The 15799-nt window shown below is 43.8% G+C and overlaps 2 protein-coding genes across 9 annotated transcripts in view; one reads left to right on the forward strand and one right to left on the reverse strand.

Annotated features, from left to right (window-relative positions):
* DOP1A (DOP1 leucine zipper like protein A) overlaps positions 1-5131 on the forward strand; it is a 60160-nt gene extending 55029 nt beyond the window's left edge. For 4 of the 6 annotated variants that reach the window (XM_042881605.1, XM_042881620.1, XM_042881613.1 and 1 more), the window contains 3 exons: positions 160-289; positions 2123-2182; positions 4555-5131. In XM_042881605.1, the coding sequence (XP_042737539.1) occupies positions 160-289; positions 2123-2182; positions 4555-4860 (496 nt within the window). In that variant the 3' untranslated portion in view covers positions 4861-5131. The remainder of the gene's footprint in view (positions 1-159; positions 290-2122; positions 2183-4554) is intronic. The other 2 variants (XM_042881630.1, XM_042881653.1) reach the window with 1 other exon arrangement.
* Positions 5132-5151: 20 nt separating this feature from the next.
* Positions 5152-15784, reverse strand: PGM3 (phosphoglucomutase 3). Of its 3 annotated transcripts, none has more exons than XM_042881704.1 (13): positions 15641-15784; positions 14252-14457; positions 13459-13643; positions 12940-13007; positions 12504-12637; positions 12138-12333; positions 10858-11015; positions 9820-9903; positions 8937-9035; positions 8504-8620; positions 7724-7846; positions 6924-7097; positions 5152-6405 (listed from the first exon to the last, which is right to left on the reverse strand). In XM_042881704.1, the coding sequence occupies exons 2-13, from the start codon at positions 14453-14455 to the stop codon at positions 6319-6321; spliced, it is 1629 nt and encodes a 542-aa protein (XP_042737638.1). In that variant the 5' UTR covers positions 14456-14457; positions 15641-15784; the 3' UTR covers positions 5152-6318. The 3 variants fall into 3 exon arrangements, with proteins under 3 accessions (XP_042737638.1, XP_042737655.1, XP_042737645.1); XM_042881721.1 differs by lacking the exon at positions 15641-15784 and adding an exon at positions 15192-15230; XM_042881711.1 differs by lacking the exon at positions 15641-15784 and adding an exon at positions 15132-15200.
* Between the last annotated feature and the right edge of the window lie 15 nt (positions 15785-15799).

Here is a 15799-nt window from a genome sequence, read left to right on the forward strand (position 1 = left end):
GAAAATGATTTTGCTGTTCTCTCTTGGCAAATACTGAGTTTTGGCTTTTGTTCCTCTCTGATATTTCACTAGATTTTCTCAGCATCTCATGTTCTTAGATCTAGCTGAAGAGCTGTGTGTTCGGTAAAGATAATGTCTGCTTGTGTTATCTCATGGCAGGTATCGCTGGGCTTTTATTCCAGAAGCATCAGATGATTCAGGCTTGGAGGTACGAAGACAGGGAACGCATCAGAGGGAATTCAAACCTTATGTGGTGCGCCTAGCAAAACTGCTGCGAAAGAAAGCAAAGGTATGCCACTGCCATCCAGTTCTGCCTGCATTGAAAACGTGCAAGTACAGAAACTTGCAGCACTGTCTTGTGATGTTGTTGAATAGATGGGAGTATACATAGCATGGGAGATTTTCATTAGAGTAATCTCAGGCCAGCATCAGACAAAAACTGTAAGTAGGTATTTAAAAAGAGTCACTATGGTCAGTGGCTTTGAAATGCATTTTACTTTCTACTCAAGTAATAGCCCAGAGTTTCCTGATTAGAAGTCTAATATAGACATAAGTCATTTTTAGATAGCCAGTTGTATATGTAGGTAGTAGAATAATTACCTTTTGAAACAGTAAAGCTGTTTTATTTCTAATAATTGCATTTAAGTATGTAGAAAACCATTGCATTTCTAAAAATGACAGATCAGTATTGAAGCAGTGCACAGTCAGGACAGAATGAGTTTTTCCTCAGAGTAGTTACTGTGAATGGAAGAAGGAATAGAGCAATGGAAGTGGTTCTAGAGGAAATCTTAGCTGCATAACTTATAAAAGGGGAGCAGAATTAGAGCTATTGTTATTGGCACATGAGGTATGTCAAAATCTAAGTTTGGCTGTGGCAGAGGCCTGGTCAGCCATTGGAAGCTGACCAAACACTGTCCAGAGGAGCTCCTGTCTGCTGCCACAGGGACAGAGCATTGCTGTCAGATACCTTGCTGCTCCTGCTGTGAGTACCCCCCAAGCAGGCTCTCAAGTGGGACGAGTTGCTGTGTGAGCCTGGGAAATGAGGAGGAAGCTCAAAGGCACCTGGGAGGAAGCTTTGAAGTTTCATCCTTAGGGATCCCTGTATCAGGATGGCATGGTCAGGGCTGTAGCAGGGATAGCTTACTGTGTTTACAGTCTGTTAAATGTTTTCTCTGAACAAATAAACAATTACTGATATGCAAGTGCCTAAATAGAGAGGTTTAGAGATAACTTAGTTGCAAGCAAGTCTGAACTTAGCTAGCAAACCTCATGTCATAGGGGTAAAGAAACCACTTGAAGCACATGCACGTTCTTACTTTATTGCCTTTGGACAATAAAACTCTCTTCCTCTTACCTGTAAAAATGAATAATGAGCTCTAACTGGCTGATTTAACCGAGATCCTTGAGCTCTCATGTTCGATCTAACATGCTGTACCTGTTAGAAGGTTCTCGTATTCCAAATAATCTCTCTGCACAAATTAGGAAATACATGTGATGTATGACATATACATGCTGGTAAGTACTGTATGTTGAGATAGATGCTTGAAGTCAGGACTTCCACAGCATGCATCAGAATGCAAAAGGCTTCCTGAGATTTCCACAGCCTGTCAGTAGTGGTGGTAGTTGCACACTGTGAGCCATAACTGGAGGTGTGAGGATGAGATGAATGTGAGGTGATGAATACTGATTTCCAGACCCCTTCTTTGTTGCATGCAGGAGAACTCTGTTGCATATAGCTGTGCATTTTTCTTAGAAAATATAGTTTCTGAGCAAACTGTTTCAATTGACTTCAACTTTTTCTTGGAGCTCTCTAACTAATGCTCTTGTTCCCTTCGTATGGTATTTCTCACGCTCTGTCTGAAACAAATGTGCTTAAAACCTCCCTTTGGCATTACTGCAATGCACAGAAGAACAAACTCAGTCGCTGTTACTGTGTAGCAGTGTCCCAGAGCCCCAGAGTCTGTGGTTTCTAGATGAAGGGCTCTTTGGGGCAGGTGAATTTTACTTCTTTTTTTTCCTGCTGAAACACAGCACCCAACCAAGCAACTGCACGGCCTTCATGGCAAAGTCTTAGTATGATATGTGAAATGCAGTCTGAAAGTTCTCCTCTTTCCTTCCACAGGACAAACAGGAGGACTTTAAAACGATGGTTTTGGAGGGATTGGAGATGGCCAAGCATCAGGTGAGGGTGGCCTTTGATGCTTGAGTTGTGAAATAAGCTCGCCATAATACTACCATCACCTCAAGGCCCAGGGTAGCATTTCACTTCCAGAAGCAAATGAAGGAGATGAGTCTCTTCAGGGTTGAGGGGTTTTTGAAGGGAAGTAACTGTAAGGGCCCTCATTTTTATAGATTCCACATAATTTTATTTTTGTTTCCCTACATGAGTTTAACTGTTTTCGTTCTAAAACCAGTCATCTTCACAAATCATTATAAAATGAAATAATTATTTCTGCCAACAGGCTAGTGTGGATCCCTGATCCAATCTCTGTCAAATTAACTGTTGCTCTGAGTATCTGAGGAATCAGTGGTGTTTGCAAAGGTACTGCTGTGTAGCATGGACAAAGTGTATTTTACTGCTCGGAGAGAGCAGCAGTATTTGCACGTGCACCCATTTGGTTGGCTGCTGTGTAGCACTACCACTTGCTGCATGCTGGGGGTGGGCTGCAGCCATCACTGGGTTGTGCCAAGTGCTGCAGAGACCAGTGCTGAAATGTCTCCCTTCTCTGAATCCAATGTGAAAGCTCTGAGGGAGAAATCTTAAAGCTAAAAACTCTTGTAAAAATAGGAGGCTTCCCTTTGCTCTAGTCTGTTTTGTGGCTTCTTTTCTTGAACTGTTGTAGAGAATAAACAGCATAGGTGGAGTAGTCATCTCTGAAAGCAGGGAGCCACACAATGAAATACTACCTATGTTCATGTTTCATCTGACTGCTCTTTGTGAAACAGCTGTCATAGGCTCCTGAATTGGAGCAAGCTGTTGCTTTCATGTAAAGGATAAAAATGGTATTTGTGAAATGCCATTTCTTGAAGAAAGTCCTTTCCTTGCGATCAATAGTCCTCTCCTTGTGCTCTGCTCTCCTGTCATTCGGTTGCTGAGTCAGCTCAGGAGGAGCAGGGCCTGCCCCTGTGGCCCTGCAGCTGGTGGTGCCCATAGCCCCCACCTCAATGTGCTGCCTGTGTGGGCAGCAAGGAGCTGCTCAGAGGCCGACTGGGATGGGCCCTCACTGATATGTGACCTCTCCTGCTTTTCTCCTGCCTCAGGGAATGAAAAAAACTGCATTGTGGAACTCTGCTTTCATGGTAGTTGGTCTTTTGTACTGGTTTGTCAATAGTTGTCCAAACAAGGTATTTCTAGAGTTGATATTACCTTGTTGCATAGGTTTAAATGTGTTTTTTTTTGAGTAAAGATGATTGTGTAAGCAGCTGCAGGTCAGTGCTGAGATGTTTCAGTGTGCAGATATTTAAGGCAACCCTCAGGGGCCACTGCTGGTGCCTGTGAGCAGTGGGGGTGTGACTGCTGCCTGTGCTGCTGGAGTTCCTCATGTCCTCACGCTTGAGATCTTTCCTGTGAGGTGGAAGCTGTGTAAACAAAGTCTGCTGAGATCACATACAAGCAGTGATCTGGGTCCCTGTGTGAAACATTGGTGTCTGCTCAAAGCCTCTGGACCTGTTATCGCTGATATTTAAAACAACACTGCTTATGCTCTTCTGAAAACTCTGAACTCTGCCTTCAGATTGAAAATCCTTTGGTTTTATCTTAACTTCCTCAGGACTTTGTTGTCCCTAACGCTAGCAGTAGGGCACAGTGCGAGGGCTGCCATCAGAAGGCAGCCTGCTTTAGAGAGCAACTAGTTCACAACTTCTCCCAACAACTGCAACTCCCACAGCTTTGCAGCAGCTCGAGCTGTGTTCAGGGCATCACTGGGCTGTGGCCTCACAGAAGGCACGCAGCTCCAGATTGCCCTGGGCTGAACATCTAGCACTGCTTTCATGTGGATGTCAGCTGTCCCTTTGTGGCCAGTGCTGCTGCCACACATGATGACAGGGAGGAACAGATCTGAATCATAGAATCATAGAATGGCCTGGGTTGAGAAGGACCACAATGATCATCGAGTTTCAACCCCCCTGCTGTGTGCAGGGTCTCTAAGCACCAGACCAGGCTGCCCAGAGCCACATCCAGCCTGGCTTTGAATGCCTCCAGGGATGGGGCATCCACAACCTCCTTGGGCAACCTGTTCCAGTGTGTCACCACCCTCTGTGTGAAAAACTTCCTCCTAATATCTAACCTAAACCTCCCCTGTCTCAGTTTAAAACCATTCCCCCTTGTCCAGTCAATATCCACCCTTGTAAACAGCTCCTGTTTATATGCTCCCTTCAAGTACACAGTATGCAGTAATCTACTTCAAAAGCTGCACCCTGGTGTTTTGTGCCTTGATCAACTTTTTTTTTTTTTTTTGGAATATGGAAAAATAATGTATTGACACTTACCTTCTATGTTTAGCTATACTACTTCTCTTTTGTCCTTCATTAGTTCCTATTTCTCTGTACTTACAGAAAAACCCAGAAGAGGACAGCTCAGGGAAAACACTAAGTTGGGAACCAGGTCACCTGCTTCTAACCATCTACACCGTTCGCAGCATTGAGCAGCTTCTGCCTTTCTTTAACGTACTCAGCCAAGTTTTTAACAGCAAAGTCACAAGCAGATGCGCTGGACACTCAGGGAGCCCTGTCCTTTACCCCAACTGCTTTCCAAGTAAGGACATAAAAATGGAGAACCTCAAGACATTCTCCAGCAAAGCAAGGCAAAAGATAGAAGAAATGGTTGAGAAGGATTTTCTGGAAGGTGTCATAAAAACGTGAACCAAACCAGTACTGTTCTGCTTATGTGTAATGTATGTATTCCAATGAAATACTTTATCTTTCCCAGTTGTATATTATTCTTTTCTTACTTTGTATGTAATAATCAATGTTGTATTTAAGTTACATATTTGTAAATAAGAGTTCTGGATGTGGCCTGAATCACGTGTAATTATTGGTGGCTCATATTGATTATGGTGCCTACTATTTACAGTATACTTTCTGTTGTCTTGAGTTCTGTCTTCAAAAAAAAAAAAAAAAAAAAAAACCCACCTAAAAAATACAAAGTGCACATTTTTTTTCAGTTTACTTCGTTTATTTGTCTTAGGGTTTGGGGGATCCACTGGCACTTGTGCTTATTTAACAATATAAAAAAATGCCATACCAGGAGTTAATACAGTTAATATTTTTGTCAGAGGTAGATACCCTGAACTGAAATACATGGATGAGTGATGTGTGTGCATATGAAGTGTTACTCCCCCTTGGCTTAGCCCCTTCACCCCAGTGGGGAGTGAAAGTGGTCACAGAAGGCTGCCTTCAAAATGATCAAGTGTTAATTTCTGTTCATCTCTTAATTTCATAAAAAATCTACTTAAGATATTTCTGCAATAGTAAGTTGTATTATTTCCAAGTGCTCTCTCATCACTTCAGTGTCCCTGCCTTGAGCTGAACTCACTCTCAGGCCCAGGACTTGCTGCTCCCCCCCATTGTCTGTGTGAGAGAGTTTCAGTTGTCTAGGCATGTAGGAGAGATGTGCATGCAGCAAGGCTGTACTACAACTATGGCTGCACTGATGGGGGAGGTCAGCCTGGAGGTATAACATGATGATAAGCTGGGAAGCGGGGGGTAGTAAGGAATTTGATCACAGTAATGCTAAAACATGAAACTAACAGTTACCCAACTAGAATCCTTGTAATCAATGAAAGCTGGGGGCATCCCTTTTAATTAACAACTGCAGCTGAAAGCTGTTAAAGGCTTTTGGCTGACTGGTAGCAGCAGGGCACTACAGTTGAAGGGAGCTTCCTCTCTGGCAGGGCTCTCTAGAGTCTTCACTGGCCCAGGCTGCAGAGCTCATCTACCCTGCATGCTGTCTGGGAAAAGCTGATGACCAGACTGCTGCCAGTACAAAAGGTGGTTCTTTAGCCTTAGAAGACTGGAGATGTAGCTCCCCTATGGCCACAAACAGGCCAGTGGCTGCTAAGAAATGGCATCCAAGGTACCTGCCACCTTTAAATCCATTCAGCTTCAGTAGTTAGTCAGACTGGGAGAGGAAGAGACCACACTGTAGCAAGAACATCTGATTAAGAGGTAAGCTGCCAACCAAGGTAAGATATAAGTGAAGTAGTATTCTGCTTAGTTCTGATTACTCCTTGCTACAATCAAGAAGGTTTCGATACATCCACACTAGTACAGAGTAAAGAAAGTAGCATTAAAAAATAAGTCCAGTTGTGAATTTCAGTTTTAAATAGGTTGGGGTGATGCTCCTTTTCCACCAGCAAGGTGATAAACAGCCAGGCTTACTTCATGGGCAAGGGCATCAGCATTCTCCTGTGGGATATTGTAGAAGTTAATTAGTAATCTCTTTATTAGTATTAGAAGTTTAGAATGAATGTGCAACACCACAACCAAAGTTTTCATGCAAATACTGTTTTTCTCATGTTGCTGTCATGTTGAGGTATCTTTTGCCACTGTGGTCAAGCTGGCAGGAAGAAGGGAGTAGGAGTGTATGACCATGGGAAGAGCTGGACTATTGCTTGTGGTGATTTTAAGTCCCCATTTGGACTAAATCTTATTAGCACCCGAGGTTTATTCTGGACTTTTTACCTTTTAAGAAATCATGCAGTTACTGGCTGCCTTGTTAACTTCATTCTTAGAGTTCTCAGAAGGCTGTCTTCTCAAAATCATTTAATATCAAATCTGCCTTCATAAACATCTAACTCTTAAAAGTAAACGTTAAAAACATTCACTCCCTCCCCCAAATTTAGTACCTATTGCATTTGATTAAATATCTAGCACCCACTGCTGAGCAAGACATTGCAGAACAAACAAATAGTTCAAGCTCTGACCTGCGTGTCTGCTTCAGCATAGACCCTCACAACATCTTCTGTTCCTGATGGACGGACGAATGCTCGTGACAGCTTGTACTTCTTTACCAGAGCATCGATTTTCTCTTGTAGCCCTGGAGGTGTAACAGCACGCCTTTCGGCATCAGTTGTGTCAATTACTTGTCTGTCTGCAACCTTCAACATCAGAAACAGACAATTTATTTCCATGCTGTAGCAGTATGTTGAGAGCAGAATGAAACAGGTGACTGTTAAGACAGAACTTTAGGTTTTGGTTTGTTTCAATACCAGAATAAGAGCTCACTTTGAGAGCTGCCTGCTAACTCAAAGACTTTGGGATCACTAGGAACCCCCTGTTCAGCTGCTGCTCAGTATGTGGTAACCAAGTCCTGATAGGACTCAGCTTCTGGTTTGGAAAAAAGGGTCAGTTCTGAACATGCCTCCTTGGTTAGCTGCTCAGCTAATGCTGGAGCTTTTCTCAGTAGATCAGAACACGTAACCTCTTGTCTTTGGTTAATGTTAAAGCCCAAAGCTCTCTTACTGTGTTCTTAAGCATAAGACAATGTTATCAGCTGGGAGCCAGTTTTCCTCAGGCTCTCCAAACAGTGGAAAAGGAAGGAGAAAGAACCAGAATATTCAAGTTCTTTAAGTGCCAGAAAAATTGGACAGAGTTACAGCAGAGCAAGACTGTCTCTCTCACGCTAATGTTCCAAATTTCAACCAGAGGCAAAAGTGAAATGGAAGTATGAATTTTACAAAGAAAGACACTGCTGCAACATGAGCCAGTGTGAAGAGCAACTAACCTGAACTTTGAGCAGCCGACTTGGGAAGTCAGTGTATAGGGCATCCCACTGCTGCAGAGTCAGACCTTTCAGAGCCAGGATTGCTTCAATAACCAACATGTCTGAGATGGCATCACCAACCGTCTGTTAACAGAGAGGGGAAAGGGAAGACTTGGAGAATTCATCAGAGAAGAAATGAAGGCATGCTTTGATCAGTAAGCTCCCACCTGAAGAAAATCATCACACAGCCAGTGACTTGCCTTGGTAAGGATAGTTGTTCTTCAGGTTTTTTAATTTTGACTTGCCAAGGGCAAGTGCTAGCCCTCACCTTTCCTAATGAGGACTGGCACCTCACTTTTGTTTCAGGGTCAGAATGCTTGAAGCTGGCCTGTGAAATGTGACTTGGCCCTGCTCCTGGAGGAATGATCTGTATGCCATGACCAGGGATTGTCGTGGGCATTGGAACATCCCCATCCTCTCATATACTACAAAGATCAATGAAAAACATCAGATGAAAAATTGCTATCGAGTCAGGAACAAGTCACATGCTCTCACTCTGTTCTCCAGTCATTTCATTCCCTCTTGATTCTGAATGCAGAAGCAAGATAAAAGCATCCTACGTCCATTCCTGAGAAACTATTACATCTCTGATGACTACTACTACCCTCTTCCTCTTGGTCTCTTCCATCAGGGCACACCCCCTCCTGCTCCAGCAGTCCCTGGCAGGAGCCTGAAAAGTCCTAACAAATGGGGTTATCGCTGTGCTGACAGGCATGGGGTTTTGTTCCTCTTGACTTTTACCTGATTAATCAGGTCAATCATGTTCTCAAGCACCTTCGCTGCTTCTCTTTTTGCATCATCTTTCTCCTCTTTTGCCAATTGTCTGATTGTGTTTTCAGCAGCCTTACTGAAGAGTACCTAGAATAAAAAAGATGAGAACAAGACCAGCCCACAGCCCGCATCAAGAACTGGGATATAAGAAAAAAGCTTTTTACCCTTTAAGCCCATATAATAATTATTAAGGTTTGCCTCCATTACTTCCCATTCCCCATACAAAACAGAAGAGATGGTGGCAGTGCTATGATAAAAGCAGAAACAAGGCTGTTCTCAATATATGACAGAAGTCTCGGTTACAAATGTAAGCAGATGATGAAGAGATTTCCCTCAAAGGCTAATTTTAACTTAGATTTGATGCGTTGGCTGCAGCTATCATATATGACATGCTCATACTTACTGTGCCATGTCCATTTGCCTCAAAATAAATTCCAACATCGAACTCCTGGGCCTTGTGATGCAAGTGTTTCACTCCTGTTTTGACACAGTGAACTGGTACCTACAACCCAAGGGCATACAGAGAATGTAAACTGTGTTACCATCTACTGATGGCAGCTGGAGGGGAAATGGCTGTAAACTGGAAGAGGGTAGATTTAGACTAGATATCAGGAAGAAATTATTTACTATGAGAATGGTGAGACATTGGAACAGGTGTGGATGCCCCCTCCCTGGAAGCATTGCAGGCCAGGCTGGATGGGGCTGTGAGCAACCTGGTGTAGAGGGAGGTGTCCCTGCCTACAGCAGGGAGTTGGAACTAGATGATCTTAAAGGTACCTTCCAACCCAAACCATTCTAGAATTCTATGATTGATTTAAAAATATTTGTACATCCTAATTCATTTTATTATTTCAGGGAACATAACAGATTTCTATCCAAACTTTAAATGTCCTAACTCAATTTTTGCCAACTGACCTTAAGCCACGTATTCCTATTAAACAACATTGAGCCAGCTGCTAGATAAAAATGAAAGAATCAGTGTCTAAGTATCAAGGAGCCCTTTCCTGCTCACTTGGTTGCAAAGCCATAAATTCCTCACATTATTCCAGGAGTAACAAAGGATTTTGCTTAACTTCTGCCAAACTGGATTTTAACTAGTAAAAGTGGAACTTTCCAGATTTCCTCTCTCCCGTCTCCTTTGCCACTAATAATTTAGGTTTTGAAACAGTCATCAGTTGTTGATTTTAGCACAGCTTAAGCCTTCCTAGGAATCATATTATAGTAGTACTAAGTAAAAACAATACAGAACATTTGCAGAACACTACCAGATACGAAGTCGAGAATACCTGCACCGTCTCCTCCAGGTAGCGCGTTGAACTCCCATTGGCATAGGCTGTTTGTACCACTGCCATCTTCAAAGTCTGCCCCACCTGAGCAAACCAAGAAGCAAAGCACTTTACTGTGCAGTGGTTATGTACAGAAGGCTGAACAGCTGGATAACCAGAAAAATAAAATCATACAGGACTAAGCCTATGCTCTCCTGCAGACACTTAAATCTCCTGAGTATCAGAGATCAGAGAATGTGCACACAGGTAAGACAGCATGAATTTTACTAAGCCTTTGTGTACCATGGGTGTTGTGGCGAGCTTGAAGCAGCTCTCCTTAGGCTTTCAAACCACTGTTCAGATTCAGCAAGTTCAGCACACTGGCCGGAGACGTGGAATCACATGGGGCCACAAGCACAAGCAATAAACTGAAAGCTTCTAGTGCAAAGCAAGCAAAGGCTGGTAGATGGCAAGCACAAGTTCTCCTCACTGGCTGGCATGTCTGCCGCAGTGCAAGAAATTAGCTGGTGTCAAAGAGAAGAAAACCAGGGTAACTCATCTAGGCTAACCATCAACACCAAGTCCAAGAGAATGTTTGAAAAAGAAAAGCTTTATCTCTCTCTTCCCTGTAGGAGGAGGATGCTTTGCTGCAGGTACTGGTTTGGGAATGATAACAAGCAAACCCTGTGACCGTCACATGTTCTCATGCTCAACTTCATAAAGTTTCAGAGAAACAGTGGGGGAAGGATTGAGACCCCCCAGAATTCAAGAAAGATTAAAAAAATGAAAGAATGGACTATCAGTACGTTGAGCACATAAACAGGAAAATTCTCACTAAGAACTGTAAGTTTAAAATTTCTGTATTTGGATTTTTATTTGGAATAAGGAAATTACAGCCCTGTCAAAGCAACAGTTTTTGCTGTGCTCTTTTTAAAGTGGGGGCACTTTAGGCAAGCACAGAAAGACCACCTGTGAGTAAATCAACACAGTCCTTTCAGACTATTATTTTACATTTTTCCTGTTTTAAGTGTAAGCATTCATTTGACACATCAAAGTTACCTTGGCAAGGAGCTCTTTAAGGAAGATACTAATTAAAGTTGCTATTTTATCTCCATCGATTAGGTGAAAATGGCCAGCTGTGTCCTTGTAGTAATAAACAATTCTATCTGCATCACCATCAAATGAGCAGCAGCTCTCATTAGGCTTCATGTCTAGCCCTAATGCACACAGAGTTAGAAATGCAAGTTAGAGATAGGAATAAAGAAACAAAATTAGCTCTTTGCAGACACACAAAACAGATGCTCCAAACTGACACTGCATTTACTAAGTGTATACAGTATGAAGAGTTCCTGCCTCAAAACGTTTCTAGGCTTAATGCCAAGACAGAATTTGCTGGGAAGAAGTTGTCACCTGTCAGAGCAATGCCTCAGAAAAACAAACTGCCCTTTTATCAATGCAAGTCTTTCTCTTGTCCAAAATGCTGACCTTGCCATTAACTTGGAGTTTGTATGTCAGAAACAGCAGCTGGCCATTGCTAGGCTCATTTGGAGATCTTTGGGATCTTGGCAGTGCCCCAAAGGACACTGCATCCTTTATCCCCCTTCCTGGAGGGACACAGTTTAGCACACAGGTGGACAAGGAAACCAGCCCATGCTGCTGACACCTTCTATCCTTCAGAGCATTGGAAACCATACCCCAAAACTTGTCCCTGCAAGCAGCATGACAAAGAGGAAATGCCACCATACCTTGATGTTCAGGTTTGGCTGACAGTCTCAGTCAGGAAGCAGTTGTGGAATAGACAGCTCAATTTAGCCTCAAATAATCTAATATTCAAACTAGTCCATTCTCCCAGTTTGGGGATTTTCTTTTAAGCACTCTGCAGGAATTTGGTTGAAATAATTACCTCTGTGGTGTATGTCAAGCTGTCAGTTTGCTGGCACCAAAGTGTTAATTATGCTCTTCCTTAGGAACACGGAAAAGGATTTGTAATGCTAGGCCACAATGTAAATACTTCTTGTTAATGTAAAGGGAGGTAAAACAAAGCTAGACCTGGATGATCCTTGGGCTCCACCAGCTTAACATTCATGTCAGATTGTCAAACACGTCTCCAATGTGCTGAAACATGCTGTAGTCCACCAAACGATTTAGAATAATAATCTAAGATTGCATCAAAACCTGTCCTAGGATTCTCTTTCCATCACACAAGCACAACCAGTCTTACAATCACTTAGTAAGAAACAAGGGAACTCAGCTCATCTGAGGCTGATACACCACTACTACACCCTGCACGTTTAGATCTAGAGAGGATGTAAAAGGATATAAGATGACTGACTACATACCTTTAGGTGGCTTTTGATGAACCTTTACAAAATCTGCCCCACACAGGTGGTTGAGCTTCTCCTTTGTTCCATCATTATATACCTGAATTTGTACCTCCTTTGGAAAATAGGTCTCCATCTCTGCCAGTTTCAGAGCTCCTATGCCATTGGCACAATCAATCTTCAGTTGCCTCTGAGCCTCTCCAGAACTGAGAGACTTCGTACACAGAAAGAAAGGACAAAGTGAACTCACACCTGAGGGAAACCATAGGCTCCGCCACCCCACCTATAGATACGCTGAATTTAAAACTTCAGACCCAAACAAAATAACAGCAGAAGATACCCACTTTGTACGTTTGCAGGAAGAAGATAATTACCAACATTTACCTTTTTTATCAGCTCTGTAAAAGCCTTGGATAACTTTTGGTAATAACCTTCCAGCGTTGGTTTCCCATACTGCCCCTGGGTGTTTTGGCAGCAGACCACGTAATGCAGCTGTGGTGTGGTCACTAGACCATAATCTAACATAAAACAAAGGCTTCAATATTAAGAAATTGAACACTAAATTAACTTCTCCTTCAAAGTATATTATACAAAGCACATCTGCTATTCTACAGAAAACAGACAAAGGAAACACAAAGAAAACTAAGCTCTGTTAAAAAAATAGGAACCCCTTTACCATAAAGCAATCCAACTCTTCTAAAAGAAGACTGTTACGGACAAATGGAAATGGAACCTGGGCTACTGCTTTAGGGCTATGTAGCAGAGTCACATTTACAAAAACAACTTGATAATAAACTAGAATAGCAAAAGCTTGACATACCATGGTACTGACCACCCAGAACAGAGATGCCATCTATTACTGCATGTGAAAGTTCCTTACTGCTTGGTCTGGAAAATAAAAAGCACAGCCTTTACAGAAAACCTTTATACGTGTATTTGGAAAGAAGGAGCATGGGGAAAATGACTATGAAAAGCAAGTTTCCTGCCAGCAGACTTTGATTCAACAAGTCTGAAAGTCACTACCCTAAAGAATTGTGAAGATGAATGAACTTCTGATGAACTTCTGTGTCATGGATGTGACACAGTGCTCACCAAAAAAAAACAATAAGACACCCAGATCAGAAGTGCTAGGAAGCTCTCATAATTATCAGAGAAGCTCATAACGGAACATTAGAAAATGGCTGTGGATTGCTATAGCCTTAAGTGATTTCAACAGGTAGCAGACTAGGCATGGGTAACAAACCTGGCTGTAGAGAGCTAAGCACTCAGCAGCACTCATGAACAAATTGCTGCCACCTCTGCTAAAAGCAGCACACATCTAACAGTGTTTTTGAATTACCTGGTATCTCTACCAATAAAAACTGAAGCATCTTTTTGCTGGTTCACTGCTGCTTTTTGGCAGATCTCAGTTACTGTTTTCTGTAACTCTTGGTCCTCTGCATTTGCTAGCTGCGTAGCGTATTCTTCCCAGGATGGGTGCAGCATTTCACCAAGAGGATCAACCAACTTCACACCATTATCTTCCTTAGAAGAAAAGAGAATAAAACACTCAGCTTAAGAGTGGGAAAGGTTTAACCATACTACTTCTGTCAACATGGAACATTTTTAGGAAGTCATAGTTAGCTATTTATTCCAGCCTCCAGCAAGCCCAAATAACTGAACTAAGCAGTGTATTAAGTCATTTATTTCTCCCCACCCCACTATAACCTTGGCATGAAGTTCATCTGACATTAAAGTGACCTAAGGGAAAATGCGAATACCAGGGAATACTCCACAGCAGCAGAAGTCTAAAGTGCTTGATTTGTAACTGCTTCATTTTTTCTACTGGCAGATTTTGCTCAAAGGTTCATCTCTTCTCACAGCCACTCCTAGCCTTGCTAATCTTACAAACATCCTACATTACAGCATTGACTTTTCCACATGAGAGAAAACGACCACCCTGTGTATGTAGAAAGGTAACTCTCAACGTGCCAGAGTTCACATTTTAATGGAATACTATAAACATATCTCTTAAGCAGATGGAGGTGCCTGCAAGATGCAGCCCATAGAAACCTCTTGTTCCCATTATTACCATGAGCTTTGATTCTATTAGGCCACATCTATTTTTTCTTCAAACAAAAGGCTGCTCTTACTTCAGGATTGTGAGATGCCGTAACCATGACACCAATAGTAGCTCCTGTGGCCCTGGACCTGAGTGCTGCCAGCATGCCCATGCGGAACATGACGTGCTCAAGTTGCTGCGCCTTGCTGCGAAATCCAGCAGTGCCATATTGAAGAGTAAGTCCAGAGGGCTTGGGATGCAAAGCTGAGTATTTTTTAAGTCCTTCAACATCCATTTCTGGAGAAAGAAGTAACACAAGCGCTTGTAAGAGAAACAGAGTCATTCAAATTTGTTTCACATCTTGTACTTCATTTGAGTTTGAATCCTGTCTCAAACTGGGGCCAACACAATGCTGGAGACCTCACTGTGGCCCTTACAGTACTTGAAAGGAGCTTATAACCTGGAGGGGTCTGGCTTTTTAAACAGTCTAATAGTGATAAGACAAGGGAAAATGGCCTTAAACTAAAAGAGTGGAAATTTAGGCTATATGTTAGGAGGAAGTTCTTTACTCAGAGGTGGTGAGGTGTGCTGTGATGCCCCATCCCTGGAGGTGCCCCAGGCCAGGTTGGATGGGCCCTGGGCAGCTGAGCTGGTGGGAGGCAGCCCCGCCTATGGCAGTAGGCAGAGCTCAATGACCCTTGGGGCCCCTTCCAATCTAAGCCATTCAATGCTTCTAGAGCTCTGCTTGTACCCCATACACCTCCGTGTGGGGCTGTGGGGAGGACCACTACCAGAGCCTCTACAGTCCCCGTACAACACTACCCCAGTAGAGCTCGACTAGACCGCGAAGAGCCGAAGTGATCTGGGAGAGCAGATCTCGGATCATCACTCGTGTCCCCTCCCAACAACGCCCCGCAAAGAACTAACGCTAGTCACACGCTTCACACAGCCACACAACTCCATTCATTCACCATAAGCAGCCTGCCGCCCGCTGTGCACTGCCGCCGTGCTCCGAAGGAACGCAGCCCTACCCGCACACCGCCCCGCCCGACCGCCACCTCCACGCTCTCCTTCCGGGTCCGGTAAGGCCACGCCCCCTCCGATGAGCCATCCAATGGCAGCGCGGTGGGCGGGGCAAGAGGCTGCCACGCGGCAATGGGATCAGCCCGCGGGGTGGAGCCGTAGGACAGAGCCGGCAGCGATGCTGCGAGGACGTCCTGCAGCTTGGTAGAGTGTTACGAGGCGGCTGAGCCCTGCCCTTCCCAATGGAAAAACCCAATGTTCCGGCACTGAGGGTGGATGGGATCAGCGCTTTAAACGGGAATGCCGTGTTAAAGCCGGTGCGGTATCTCCTCGCTGAGCTGATGTTGTCCGTTTAACCCGTGTAAATGAAAGCGTGACGCGTGTCAGGCAGCACGCTGATACGCGTGGACACGAAACGTAAGCCAAAGCAGTGCTGTCGTTTCAGGCAGCTACTCACCGGTTCCCTGCGTCTTCCCGGGTTTTCATAAGGCCCCACCAGGCTACAGAAAGCGGAGGGAAACGCGGAGCTGTTGGCCGCCTTCTCGAGCAAGGCAGATTTTCCTTTAACAGCAGCGACGCCGCTGAGGTCTGGCACGGCCTCGCAGACGTCACGCAG

Source organism: Lagopus leucura, unplaced genomic scaffold (assembly GCF_019238085.1).
Source record: "Lagopus leucura isolate 7727_CA_CO unplaced genomic scaffold, USGS_WTPT01 Super-Scaffold_73, whole genome shotgun sequence".
NCBI classification, from domain to species: Eukaryota; Metazoa; Chordata; class Aves; order Galliformes; family Phasianidae; genus Lagopus; species Lagopus leucura.